This window comes from Nansenia antarctica (assembly GCF_963989245.1).
Source record: "Nansenia antarctica genome assembly, chromosome: 5".
Lineage (NCBI taxonomy): Eukaryota > Metazoa > Chordata > Actinopteri > Argentiniformes > Microstomatidae > Nansenia > Nansenia antarctica.
Window position 1 is genome coordinate 20752159 of NC_137690.1, and position 14600 is coordinate 20766758.

Genomic DNA, 14600 nt, shown 5'->3' on the forward strand with positions numbered 1-14600 from the left:
ATAATATTATAACCCTCGTGCACATAAGGTTCAGAGATAGGAAATGTTAGGATATTTATAGCATAGCATAGAGTACAGCACAGTGTTTTATTTGTATAGTATAGTATAGTGGATAGTGTATAGCCTTTATTTATGTAAACCAGCTCTTTTCCCTTCTTGTTTTTAGTTTTTTTTTTCTAGCACCAGGGGAGCCACCCCTCCCAAATTTCGTTGTATGGTACCTGTACTATATCAATGACAATAAAGACCATTCATTCAGAATGTCAATCAGCCTTTTTGGGAGATAAAAACATCTCCTGCGCAGAAACGAGCTGAGTGAAGCCACGCTGCGCAGACACGGCGCCACGCTGACGGTATTGAGAACCAGTCAACTTGCGAACTTCAAAACAACGTAGTACTGTTTGTGGACGACCACAACACAGGTCAGCTGGCTTTGGTTCATTTGTCATTTCATCACGATCGTCACATTGTGTTTTGCTCAGCTAACTTAGTGTATAAATGACATATGACGACCCTGTATCGTCGCTAGAGTGTCAACGCGAGTAGGTTGGTAGACTAAGGAGCTAAAGGTGGCTAGCCTGCATTACGACAACAACCACCTGGCTAACATTGGCCTTGTCCTCTCTCGTTTACTTATCCGTGTCTTTTGCCAGTTATACAAATGGTGCCATCAGATGTGAAGGAAAACACGTCTACAGAACGAACGTGGCCACCGGAGTGGGAGGACGATGAACGGATGAATTTCCTTTTCTCTGATTTTAAAGAAACCCGAGATGTCAATACGACGGATTGGGACAGTAAAGTTGATTTCTGGACGTCACTCATCACCCGAAACAGCAGGCGCCAAGGAACTGTGTGCGTTAGCGTGCAAGAGTTGAACAAGGCTTTTCAGAGAAAGGGAACTGTGCCTTTGGGGTTGAGCACGGTCATTCAGTGCATGGCCAGGTAACCATGCCTGCTAAGTGTGAACAAAGTATCTCCCAGTTCCTCAGAATGCTTTATTATCCTTACTGTCTGTCTTCCCGGCAGGTGTGGCCAGGTACAAAGAGAGTCAGAGTTTGCAGCGAATGTAGACTCTGGGTGGTTGTCCTGGGGTGTGGGCCTGCTGCTGGTGAAGCCTTTGAAATGGACCTTTTCCACTCTTCTGGGAAGCAACAGGGTCCCTCTGGAGGAGTCGTTTGTTGTTATCATATTGGTAAAGGTGTGTTAAAGGATTTTGAAGAGGTTAACTAAATGGCAACCTGGCAGGGTTATTGTGAACACTAATATCTCATGTTATGCACCCACCGGTATGTTTCTTCCAGGAGAAGGCAGAAGAATTACTTGGTCTGTACCGGAGCTCCCCGATGGCCAACCGCTCTCTCCTGGCCTTCCAGGAACTTCGCACACTGTCCTCCCATGTTTGTGTCGACGAGACGACATTGTGTTTGGCCCTTCTGCAGCTGCAGAGGGAGAAGCAGGTGACAGTGTCACTGCATGAAGGCGAGAAGGTGAGGCTACATTTGATCATCATTTATGGGGTCATCAAATGTATTACTGCATACTACTCACATTCACTAAGAACTTTCAAGCACATAGTCCTGAGGGTTAATCCACTATCCTAGTGTGGTGCATCTTGAACAATTCTAGGGTCTACCAATATTTTCTTTGTGTGTCTTCTCTTCACAGATTGTTAAGTTTTCCCAGCTAGGACAGGATCGTGTGTCTCCAGTCAGTGAGGTGGACTTGGGTATCTACCAGCTGCAGCGCAGTGAGAGACTTATCGGAAAAAGGGTGGAGGTGTTGGGACAAGAGGCAGAGAGGTGTGACCATTGATCTCACTAATCATGTTGTCCTGCCTCACATTGTCTCTATTATGTGGTGCTCTGACAAATTAGGAAACTCATGAACAGTGTTTTAAGGTGATGGCACTATGATTGTCTCCATTCTGCATTTTGATTGTGAAAAGCCACATCTTAAGTCCCGATAGACTTTGGGGGGGGGGGCTGATGTAGTCTTTTCAAGTTCCGACTTGTGTTATCTGTGTATAGGTGCAGAGAGGAAGCAAGGGTTCTGCTGCGGGAGGGGAAAAAATCTCAGGTAGATTTACAATCCTCTGGTCATCATGTGGCATAGCTTGGCATAGCACATACAGCCTTTCTTTGAAAACTGTGTTTATTTGTGTCGTCTCATCCTTCACCCAGGCCCTGAGGTGTTTGAGAGGCCGAAAGAGGGTAGAGAAGAGAGCAGACGGCTTGTACGCCCAACTGGAGACAATCAAAGGAATCCTGGACAGAATAGCAAACTCACAGACAGACAGGCTGGTAAGGGAGAGTTGCGTGCAGTGCACACATTATACACTCACAAAGTGATTGATCTAATGCCCTTTATTTGTTCACTTGTACAGTGTTAAGTTATGCATAACTGAGGTCTCTTTCTTTGTATCACTCTCTGTGCTTTTCTAGGTTGTGCAGGCATATCAGGCTGGAGTGGCTGCCTTACGACTCTCTCTGAAGGATGTGACAGTGGAGCGAGCTGAGAGCCTTGTGGATCAAATCCAAGAGGTCAGACTCTTTCCCTATATTTAGCTTTAACGTCTTACCCAAGGGCACACTAGTAGTGGTGTGGTTTCAGGCGGGATTTGAACTCACAACCTTCCGATCCCAAGTCCAACTCACTATCCACTAGACCACCACTACCCCGTCTTTAATCAATCTCAATGTAATTTCTACCCTTTTTTGTTTTACAGTTGTGTGACCGTCAGGATGAAGTGAACCAAACTTTGGCTGGTGGAGTGCTCAACCCAGGTACGTCAGTCTGACCTATATCATTCGGTACATCTATTTGGCAAAACGTATGTTGATGATCGAGCCTATACCTGTTTCTTTAGCAGATGCAGATACAGATGAGTTGGAGGAAGAGCTGAAATCTTTATTGGAAGACTCACAGCTGGACAGGACCTCCACTTTACCTGAAGTCCCGTCACACCCTCTTTCACCTATTCGGGATCAAGGTACCACCAGTGATGATCTGCTGGACTCTTTGCCCTCGGTGCCTCAAAACCACTTCAATATCACAGATGAAGAACTGGACAAAGAACTGAGTCGCCTGAACCTTACCGATACAGGTCTGCCTATGCCTATCATTTTGTTTCCCCATCTGTAAATTACTGCCACAAAAAAGGCTCTTGAAGTAACATTTTGTCACTCTTTATTACTCCCTTTAGGTTCTCAACCGAAAGTTCATACCTCGTCAGAGAAGAGGTTTGAACCTGCTCAGTGACGACAGAAACAAAAGGAATGGACTGCAGAGCCCAGACCCTCAAAGAGTGGCTGGTTAAGGCGATACAAAATAACTGTTTTTTGTGTTTTTTTGTGTAATTTCTCATCAGGGACCTCCTTTTTAAACATACTTTCAAGTTGCCTTTTAAGTGTTAGTGTTTCACTTTAATAAAGATAACAATCATGATGCCAAATGATTTATAAATATAGTCATCAACCATCAGTTTGGATTTTAATGCATGCTTGTGAGAATAATGTATACAGAATATGTTTTACTAATATGTCACTCTGCCATATTACGTTATTATATAAATGCAATAATTATTACATTTTTGTCTGTTTCTTTCAACTGTGATGGTAACTTTCAATTCACTGGCACAACAATGGGCAATAACACTATAACTATCTACAAATATTGTTTCTATGGTATTCCTTGATGCAATCTACACGCTATTATATATTATCAATGACTCTGGATCATAGAGTTAACTTGTCTTTGTAACTAGTATCACCAACTACACTGCTTTACACAAGAAGCCCGCTAACCCCGGGTGATCTCCGCCGGCCGGCGCAGGGACTCAAAACAAGCGCACCTGAATGACTGTCCACGTCACAGCCCCCAGACTAGTGGCAGACTTGTGGACGGTGACATGTTTGGTGTGATTAGCTAGCAAAAGCTACAGTGGTGTTCGCTACAGTAGTTTAAGCATTTTATGCAGCTAAGAAATTGTTTCGGAACTAAATGGTAAGTACTAATTTGGGTTTAAATGCACCGTCTATGAAACTAATGTGATTAATCTTTGCGCTAACATGAGCTTGCTGCTGGCTAATCTAGCGACCTACTCAGCTAGCTACAACATGCTAGAACATCTGTCCAACTAGCTAACGACAGGAGGACCATGTGTACTGTTGGCTAATGCAAAAATATAAATAAAACAGGTAATCATCTTGCTGGCTAGCTAACAACAAACATGAGCATTTGGCCAGTAATATAAACACAACCATTGATTATTATGCAACACTACGTGGCATCATTGGTCACAGCTGCTAGATGTCACCAGCATTATTTACACGCACTCAATCGCATGTGTATGTTCATGTTGTCCCATATTCTCTTATCATATGCAGTCCATACTCTATAACTAGACTGACTTTAATCGACTTGTGTTATTCAATTAGCTAACAAATGATAGCTTCGTGTATAATCTTCTTTTGTTTTTGATTTGGCAAAGGTTATGATGAGCAGAACGAGTAACGTCAGAAATGGGCCAGCACCTCCCCTATCTCCAGTCTCACTTCTGATTTCCATCCACTGATCTAAAAGGACAATCCACATCATGGGAAGGTAGGCTGACAGGTGTTAGACCTGATCGGGGTTGGTCCTGGTTACATGATATGTGTGTTACGTGATATTTGCCTACGCCTGATGTGCCTCAATAGGCAGCTGTAGTATCTGTCCATATGAGCAAGGCCACTTTTGTCCTTGCAGGATTAGCTCGTGCCTTTTCCCAGCCTCCTGGCACTTCAGTCTATCACCCCAGGTTCTTCCCCGTCTCCTGCTACCTTCATTCCGACAGCTGATGTTCTTTGCCCTGCTGGTGGGACTGTTGGGACTCCTTTACCTGATGCTGGTAACAGGAAAGGGTCAGGACAGCTGGATCAGAAAGGACAGTCACTTCCACAGGTGAAAGTCTAGCAGCAGGCCATTAGAAGATGGTCAATTCCCCTTTTGCTGTAATTTTTACTTGTCAGAGAGGACGCATGCATTACCTGATTGTGTCTGTGTGCCTTGTATTCCTGTAAAGACTTTGAATAAGATTAGGGCTGAATTGTAGTAATAAAAGCCTCTGATTTCCATTTTTCTATTTAATTATTCACTAGACACTTGGCGAGAGTCACTGACGTGGAGGCCACTGACACTAGCAATCCCAACTTGAACTACGGTCTGGTGGTGGACTGCGGCAGCAGTGGCTCCAGGGTGTTTGTGTACTGTTGGCCCCGGCACAATGGGAATCCCCATGACCTGCTTGACATCCGACAGATGAGAGACCAGCACAGGAAGCCAGTGGTTATGAAGATCAAGCCAGGTGAGATGCACCTGGTGACTGATGACAGGCCATGAATTGTGTGTAGTGAACAGTCATAGGTTCATTGGTCTTATCACTTATCAAGTTTGACCAAGCTGTCCATTTCAACAAGACTGAGATTACCAACTCACCATGTTTGCCCAAGATGGAACAATGATCTCATAGTTTTGTGGGGTTGTTTTTCATAGGTATCTCTGAACTAGCCACAACACCAGAGAAAGCCAGTGATTACATCCTTCCCCTTCTGAGCTTTGCTGCCCAGCACATCCCCAAAAACAAGCACCAGGAGACCCCTCTGTACATCCTGTGCACAGCTGGAATGAGGGTGCTGCCTGACAGGTACAGATGGCATAGATCTGAGGATATGCATAAGAGTTCACAACAATTGTGGCTTTCCTGTAGTAAATACTGTCACATAGGAGAATATTTCTCAATATACTTTGATACTGGGATTTATAAATATTTACTTAGGACCATAATGACTTGTGTGCATGTCTTTAGTCAACAGGAAGCACTTCTGGAGGATCTACGAACTGACATCCCTGTCCATTTCAACTTCCTATTCTCTGATTCCCATGTGGAGGTCATCTCTGGCAAGCAGGAAGGTGAACAAACCTGTTCAGCTGTCACCATGCTCTGTATTGAAGCAGTTGGAAATAGGAAACACCGCTGTATAAGTACTGGGATACTAATGATCCTGTCCTTTCTTGTGTTTTACAGGTGTGTATGCATGGATTGGAATCAACTTTGTCCTTGGCAGGTTTAATCATGTAGATAATGGTGAGTATCTACAGAATTTCATTTTCAGGACTTGAACATCAGAGAGTTTTTCCCTGTTTTTACCCGACACGCTTCTTTATTCGCCTCCTTTCTCATTCCCTCCTGCAAATTGACCTGGCTTCCCTCCCCTGTCCTCTCTACAGACAGGGAGGCAGTAGTAGAGGTGCAGGTCCCTGGAGGTGACCAGCAGGAGGCGCTAGTGCGCAAACGAACAGCCGGTGTTCTGGATATGGGTGGCGTCTCCACGCAGATTGCGTACGAAGTGCCCAAAACTGTAAGCTTTGCTTCTCCACAACAGGTTATTACCACAACAATTTCCTTTTTTGTGCTCTCTTTTTGGTTTGATCACTCACTCCTTTTCTTCTCCCTCCCCACCTCTACCTCTCCCATATCCTGGTTAATCAAGTATACATCATGTTTGTCCTCTGGAGATGAAGTCCTTTCCCACTCAGGCTCTTACTATTGGAGGTCTACTGTCAAGATAAGCCTGCTGCATGACTTCATAGCAGGATTTGGCCTTAAGCTTTAGAATACTAAAAGTGTGTCATATTGAAACTTGATTGAATGTAGCAGATAACAGGCTAATGTTAACTAATTATATTAAGTCCATGACTAGATTTTAATGATGGATTCCAATGAAAGCAGTCCATTAGGCTTTCTGGTGCTGCTCAATTGTTTTTACTAGCTTGCAAAATCAATCTATAATTTACAGTTGACATGATTACCCATTGATTTGCATGCTCCCCCTCCTTTCATGCTTTTTGTTTTACACCCGATTCACAACTCAACTTCAACTTTAGATATCTGTGTCCTGTGCCAAGTTTTTTCAATAAGAAAAACGAAACTTGTTGATTTGTGTATTGAAGGCTATCCATGAGCATACTTCTTTTATCAATCGATGGGTTAGATTTTAGAGTAGACATAGCTTATGGTGAGAGTACTGTTTCTTGGCTGATTTCTAAATGTTGTTGTAGGAGGAGGTGGCGAAGAGCTTACTGGCGGAGTTCAACCTGGGTTGTGATGCGCACCGCACAGAGCATGTTTACCGTGTGTATGTGTCCACCTTCTTGGGTTTCGGAGGCAATGCAGCTCGACAAAGATATGAAGAGAGCATTGTCAGAAATACTCTCACTCGAAACAAGTAAGCGCCTACAGCTTATTCCCTGTTTTACTGACCCACTTCTGCTGGCATTTACCTGATATGTATGTTAAATTGTAACACTGTACTCTTTTGATTTTTTCAGTGCTGCCCTTGCTTGTCGTTATTGAGGGATGTATGTTGTGTTTTGTTCCAGGCTACTAGGTCAGCATGTTGGTGAGACGGCAGAGTCCCCCTTCCTCGACCCATGTCTACCTACTGACCTGCAGGACAAGGTGGGGCCAGCCACACAGGAACTGCACCTGCGTGGCACAGGGGATTTTGATCAGTGCAGGCAGCTGCTCCAACCCTTCCTCAACCACACCAACGAGACTCACTCCTCCCTCAATGGCATCTACCAGCCACCTATTGACTATTCCAACAGCCAGTTCTATGGATTCTCTGAATTCTACTACTGCACAGAGGATGTGTTGCGCATGGGTGGGGATTACAACTCCTCAAAGTATGCCAGTGCTGCCAAGGTGAGCCACACAGCTCTTTTTTGTTGATTCTAGGCCTCTGACTCATGTGACTCATTTGTCTGTCCAAATGTCAGTATGGATCAGACTGTGGATACAAGATTGAGAAGATCACTTTATTGCAGTTAGATGTTTAATTTGTGCTTCTCCTGCAGAGTTACTGCGCCACACAGTGGAGGACTCTGAAGGAGCGCTTTAACACAGGCTTATATGCCTCCCATGCTGATATGCATAGGCTGAAGTACGTCCCACTAGCAGATTTGAGTAACATGGTTAGATGGTGTTGTCAGTGAGAATGCATGTTAATCCGCTTGTCTTGCGTGCAGGTACCAGTGTTTTAAATCAGCCTGGATGTACGAGGTGTTCCATTCAGGCTTCTCCTTCCCAACGGATTATACAAACCTTAGGACTGCCCTACTGGTCTATGATAAAGAGGTGCAGTGGACTCTGGGAGCCATCCTTTACAGAACCCGATTTCTGCCTTTGAGGTAAGAGGCAACATTCACTTTGGAGAGGTTTTCTGTTTGGAAACGTATAGGTGCTCTCTTTGTCTCAACCCACACTTATGGTGTTAACTTGCCTCTCCCAGGGATATCCCGCAGGAGAGTCTGAAAGGAGTGCACTCCCACTGGCGACACAGCTTCTCTTTTGTCAACAACTACTACCTGTTCCTGGCCTGCTTCCTGGTTGTGCTGTTGTCTATACTGCTCTACCTGCTACGCCTCCGACGCATCCATCGGCGCACGACACAGCGCTGCTCCCCCTCCTCTGTCCAGTGGCTAGAGGAGGGCCTGGGCTCCACCACACTCCCCATCATCCTCTAGACTGGCCTGTCTCTGCTCCCTTCCACTGTTCATCTGCTTGCACCTCTATGATAAGGCCTTTATTTGTTGGCTGGTCATGATGATAACAAGTCTCAGCTGCCCTGGAAGACCATTGGATTTTTATAGTCATCCAAAGAACATTGATATAACAGAGACAGCGCTGACACTAAGGCAATACTGATATGGGAGATCTTGCATGCTGAGTTTGCAGCCTTGAATCCATGCGATTATTTTGTCTTCATGTTAATTTATTTTTGTTAATATCAAAATATCTGCCTTTTATGTTGCTGGAAATGTACAAAGGTACAAAGGATGTGAATGTCCTTGTCTGAGGTTTGTGTGGTCCCACACATTATTGGTCAAGTCATTATAGCATTCGAATGGCAGCTGTCCCCCAACACCCCCTAATTAGTAATGTCAAAGACAAAGTGCATTTTTTAGGGAAACATTCTCTCGCTGCACAGCATTTGATCACATTTGAGCAGAATATAGCAAGTTCATAAGGACAATGTCAGTTACTGGACAGTTGTTGGTTAGGATATTGTATCAGTTCTGTACTTGTGCTTTCTGACACATCTTGATGTAATTTAAGTTCCAAGTGTCATGGTTCTTTTGTCTGCACTAGCCTCTATGTTTGCCTTTGGGTGCATGGTCAGTATGTGTGTGTTTATTGAATGTAGGGAAGAGAAGACGGTATGTATGCTCCTTTGCACTCAAAGTGTGTCATACTCTATTTGATTGTCTCTGCTTTTATATTAGTGGATTGTTTGCATCTATCATTGATGCATGCAACTGCCACAGGTATTCAGAAACCACTGTTTTCTTTTAGTTGATGTTGATCTGTTGTTGATGCCTTTACACCAAGTCTTTTTTCATACGTGTCTTTTTTCCTCAGTTCTGCCTTTTTCTATTGCAGAACAGGTAGCCTTTATCAAAGCTACAATGGTGCAATATTTATTTATGTCTCATCACTGTGGAGAGGTGTTCCTATCCACATCAGCTGAATCCACAGGGGTTTTGAACTGCAGTGGGGTAAAACCCTGCTGTGGTCTGCTGTCCTCCTCTTAGAGGGGTCAAGTGTTGGGGTACAAGTAACAGTTTGATTTGGAGTCCCTTCCATGTACATTCAAACACACTGAGCTTCGTTATCGGAAGTTGTGATATCACTACTGTAAGGAGAATAATTTATGTAAGCACATTATGCCATATTTATATAAAAAGGTGTACAGAGATCAATTTCCTGTTTGCACAGAAAAAAATGTCAACAATCTCACTGCTGTTGAATAATAAAAAGATCGAATCTTAGTGTTTTTTGACTGGTGTCCACCAAAATATGCAGGACATAGCAAACGTAACTAAATTAAATAATCTAGAGAATAACTGGCAGAGAACGGGCGAACAACCAGTGGAAGAACAAATCAAGAGAAGAAGGTGGGGATGGATCGGCCACACACTACGCAAACCAAACACCAGCACCACCAGACAGGCCCTTAGATGGAACCCCCAAGGCAAAAGGAAGAGAGGCCGGCCCAAGAACACCTGGCGCAGGGACTTGGAGACAGACATCACACAGAGTGGACTAACATGGAAACAGCTGGAAAGCAAAGCACAGGACAGAGGACCCTGGCGAACTGTTGTCGACGGCCTATGCTCCTCCAAAAGGAGCGATAGGCGTAAGTAAGTAAGTAAGAGAATAATTGATAGTTTGATAGTTTGTCATTCTGTACTTGTGTCATGTTTAGAGTGTGTCCCTGTTGTCCTTAGTTTGAGGAGAGAAGGAAATTGTTGAATAGATTGAGAAGGTCTTCAGTGACATGAGGGTTGAATAAACAAACACATGCATATTTACAGCAGTCCTCGTCAGGGTTTACAAGTCCCCAGTAGCATGGGAAAGATGGAAGGATATCAATCAGGACCACTAAGCTGCAGACAGCCACTAATGACCATGTCAGCCAAGCACAAATCGCTCATTAGATGGCACGTTGTTGTAGCCGGGCTGTCTCAAGGACTCTGGGTGGCGAGGATTGGGACACACCGTGGGGGGCTATTTTCAATCCACTCCCTGTCTCCTCTGTGTTAGATTTCAGTCCTGTTGCCCCAGACAGTGCTGCTGATGGATGACTAGTCACTTTGTTTAACCAAGTGAGGTTAGATAGCAATTTGCAATGGGTAACGTGCAAACAATAGGCTGAACTGGTTACAATTAATAAGATGCAATGCATTTTATAGATTAATTCATTTTCACTATAAACTGTGACAAAGGCACAGTAATTACCTTGTCAGATTGTTTAGGATGCACAGAAGCATGACAAGTGGTCATTAATTATAAAGTGCCAGAGAGCAGAGACAGTACCTGTCAGATGTATGGTTTATAATGTGTTACAGTTAAGCCCAGTTCTTACCCTACTGGCCTCCTGGCCTCTACCATGACTCTGCTGTCACAGTGTAACCGTCTTTCTATGCCTGGAACCATATACTGTGTCTGAGACTAATAATAGCAATAGCAAAATAGCAAATAATACAATAATAGCAAGATATCTCAGCAGCAACACACACACATACACACACACCATACAGTGGTCTTGGCAACACACTTTCCTTAGGCCTGTTTCTTTCTTCAGTGTAGGGTAAATGGTGATCTATGTGCTGAGTCATCCTCCCTCTATTGGTCATATACTAGTTCTTGACATTGCTGTGGGTTAAGAGTGATGAAGTTAGGTGGAGGAAAGTGTATGGTGCTTATGTTTCAACCCGTGGACAACGCTGGTCCTTAGTTTATAGAATAATAGACAATAAATTAGTGGAGTATGTTCACTGCTGTTTCACTATGTCTTCTTTTTGTCATTTTGATATCACACCCATGAATGCATGTATACATTTTTCTGATTGATAAGGGGATGATTTTACATCTATGTATCAAAAAATAAGGACGAAAAGAAAACATACAGTAATGCACATTTTGTCCTTGTGCCAAACAGAGGTTGGCACCTAGGGGCTCAATCCAATCTCAAGGTGTAATTTAAACTTCTGGTCTGCAACATGAGTCAAGGGAAAACAATGACCAACAGAATGCCCGATTATAAATTATTGAGAGTAGTAATGTAGAAAAATGTATGACTGGCAGTTGAACAAGCATGTGTGTGTGCTAAAGCTACAGTATTTTTCGGCATATGAGTCCTACAGTTTCCGATTCTCAGGGAATATCAGAGATGTCATGCTTTGAACCAAACCAATAGTTAATCATTCAACATTTGCCTGGAGTCTTTCATTAGGTAACTAGTGTGAGACTTAAAAGATAATCCTAGGAATAAAAAATAAAAAATAAAAAACTCTCAGTCAGATGAACACAACATTGGAAAGTGTGTTTTTATTTATTTTTCTCTCCCTGTAAGCCTTCTCCAATATAATATGTTACCCTCTGTGGGGGGAAACACAAGTCTAATGAGAGTAATCAATGGACATGTACAACATCCCTCCCTCTCTTATTGTACATCTATGAACTAAAAATAGTTGATCACACACATTTTTCATGCTATTTATTCTAGCACAGTCTCTTTTGTTAATGTTAAAGCATGCTTTTATAACAAAGATATGCTTAAGTACTAATAATAACTCACTCAATTCATACAAAATAAACTGTTCTCTCTTTCCCATGTTGTTTTGATGTGACTGAGAGGTTTTGATTCTCTTTTGAGTCTCCCACTTGTTACCTTATGAAAGACTCCAGGCACATGTTGAAGGTTTAACTATTGGTTTGGTTCAAAGCATTAAATCCCTGATATTCCCAGAGAATGTTATACTTAAGGATTGATATGCTATGCCATGGCCATGAATGTATTGATTGATAAGTTCTGACCTGTTTAAACTAGTATAGCCACCAACCCTCCCTGACTAGAGTTAATGTATAATATTCAATCAATCAATCAAACTTTATTTATATAGCGCCTTTAGTGCAAAAAATGCTATACAAGGTTCTTAACAGTAAAATGAAAATATGAGAATACAATTAAAATAAAATACAGTAAAATAAACAACTATACATTTAAATACAGCAATACAATAAAAAATATATATATAACCGCAAGCAGCAATGGGGTGTGTTCCTACAGATATGCCCCCATAACCATAAATGGGGTGAGATTGACAGACACGGGGTAGACCTACAGACAGGTTGTAGATTGACAGATAGGGGGTAGACCTACAGACAGGGGGGGTAGACCACTCACCTAATATGGGCCAAGTTGAACTGATGATATACTAAGCTATGATATTATGAAGTACCCTAGGACCACAGGCCTGTATGGTACCAGTCACCTAATTATGGCGTGATATACTATTGATATACTATACTACTGATGATAATATACACTAAAGGGCTCTGCACACAGCGTGCGATTTCTGTTGCGCGTCAACGTTCCATTTTGAAGTTTGAATGGAAGTCTATGAGAAAATCATAAAACATCGCATCCCAATGCACACAGCGTGCGATGCAATTTCTGTTGTATGTTCTCATAGACTTCCATTCAAACTTCAAAATGGAACGTTGACGCGCAACAGAAATCGCACGCTGTGTGCAGAGCCCTTAAGAGTAAATATGAAAATGGATTGTGGATTAACCTTCCCCAGTTAATGACCATATTGTATAGTTTATGTCAAGCATTTCACTACTTATAATGTGCTTACACTATATTCTGCAAGCCTAGCATAGTATGCCACCCCTCACGTGTTGTGCCCATGCCAAATGAAGCGTCATTACGTCACATACGTGTTGAACATTTCTGTAATGTCCTTGTTTTTTTAGATATCTTCAAATGCTTCGACATAGTAACACATTGTAGTGCCCTCTATCAGCCTGTCGACTGCCGTAAATATTGACGTAGCAGGGCAAATTCTCAGATCATTTGAAAATTCTGGGCCAATTTTTCTGGGCCAATTTTTCATTTTCTCCAATATCTTTACATGGATCTTTACATGGATCACCCTATAGAGAAACGTGCATGTTCATATACAATTCCGGACCAATCTGACTTACGGTTGATTTTAAGTTTATAAGTTTGGCCAAATTTTCCACCTACAGAAAAAGTTTAATACATTTTCATACAACGGAGTAGAAATGCCAGCATTGTTACTTGATTTTCTATTTGTTATTATAGCGCCACCTATGGTCTAATCATGGTAATTATTTCTGGCATTACTACTGATGCTCTCTAGTTGTGGCATGCACATGTATAGCATTGGTCAGGTACTTTACCTAGCAGAGCAAAATCTATGAGAATTTGAAAATAAATTCTCCTTCCGTTTTGCTGCAGCAAATGATTGGACTTTTGCACTTTACAAGACACACTCAAAACTCACAGCACTCACTATTTCACTTACTATTTTCAAACAGAAACTTCAACAGATCATAGTTGACTGTTGTTCCTGTTCATTCCCCCCTCACACACACACATGTACGCACTCAACCCCCCCCCCCCCTCCCTTCACACATAGCGCTAGTTGACTTGTTTTTATTATTTATGTTTTTATATTTATTTTTTATCTTCGCTGTCTTTGCCGTTCTCATGTATTTTATGTACGGTATTGTTTTGTGCTGACCCTGTGTATTTCTAGATTTATGTTTGTATGTATTCTTGCCGGGGCCTCTTGGCCAGGTCACCATTGAAAATGGTTCTCAATTGATTTTATCTGGTTAAATAAAATAAAATAAAAAAATTAAATAAAGTGTGGTCACCAACAGAGACCAAAGTCTCTGCCACTGTCTTAAACCAACCTAAAACAGAGCCAGAGCCAGAGCCAACACACTTCTGTAGTCTGTTAATAAGGATGTAATATAATAATAATATATGCCATTTAGCTGATACTTCAAATGATTTACATTGCAGTCATGATCTACTGTATCAAAAGCAGCGCTTAAGTCTGAAAGTGCTAATACTGAGAGTTTCTTGTAATCCATGTTCATTCTCAGGTCGTTTACAATTTTAACTAGTGCTGTCTCAGTGCTGTGGTGAGGACGAAAGCCAGAATGAAACTTC

The 14600-nt window shown here is 42.4% G+C and overlaps 2 protein-coding genes across 4 annotated transcripts; both read left to right on the plus strand.

Moving 5' to 3' along the window:
• Positions 1-385: 385 nt before the first annotated feature.
• Positions 386-3571, plus strand: chmp7 (charged multivesicular body protein 7). Of its 2 annotated transcripts, XM_080532002.1 has the most exons (11): positions 386-422; positions 654-945; positions 1030-1201; positions 1305-1490; positions 1669-1802; positions 2031-2079; positions 2184-2303; positions 2445-2543; positions 2729-2786; positions 2870-3106; positions 3206-3571. In XM_080532002.1, the coding sequence occupies exons 2-11, from the start codon at positions 662-664 to the stop codon at positions 3259-3261; spliced, it is 1395 nt and encodes a 464-aa protein (XP_080388128.1). In that variant the 5' UTR covers positions 386-422; positions 654-661; the 3' UTR covers positions 3262-3571. The 2 variants fall into 2 exon arrangements, with proteins under 2 accessions (XP_080388128.1, XP_080388129.1); XM_080532003.1 differs by having other exon boundaries at positions 387-945; positions 2873-3106.
• A 310-nt stretch (positions 3572-3881) lies between these two features.
• Positions 3882-9836, plus strand: entpd4 (ectonucleoside triphosphate diphosphohydrolase 4). 2 transcript variants are annotated; one of them, XM_080532347.1, is made up of 13 exons: positions 3882-4005; positions 4493-4605; positions 4750-4944; positions 5142-5347; positions 5536-5686; positions 5849-5952; positions 6068-6127; positions 6271-6425; positions 7102-7268; positions 7423-7747; positions 7900-7985; positions 8071-8232; positions 8334-9836. In XM_080532347.1, exons 2-13 carry the CDS (start codon positions 4598-4600, stop codon positions 8566-8568), a joined length of 1854 nt encoding a protein of 617 aa, XP_080388473.1. In that variant the 5' UTR covers positions 3882-4005; positions 4493-4597; the 3' UTR covers positions 8569-9836. The 2 variants fall into 2 exon arrangements, with proteins under 2 accessions (XP_080388473.1, XP_080388474.1); XM_080532348.1 differs by having other exon boundaries at positions 6271-6401.
• Positions 9837-14600: the final 4764 nt, after the last annotated feature.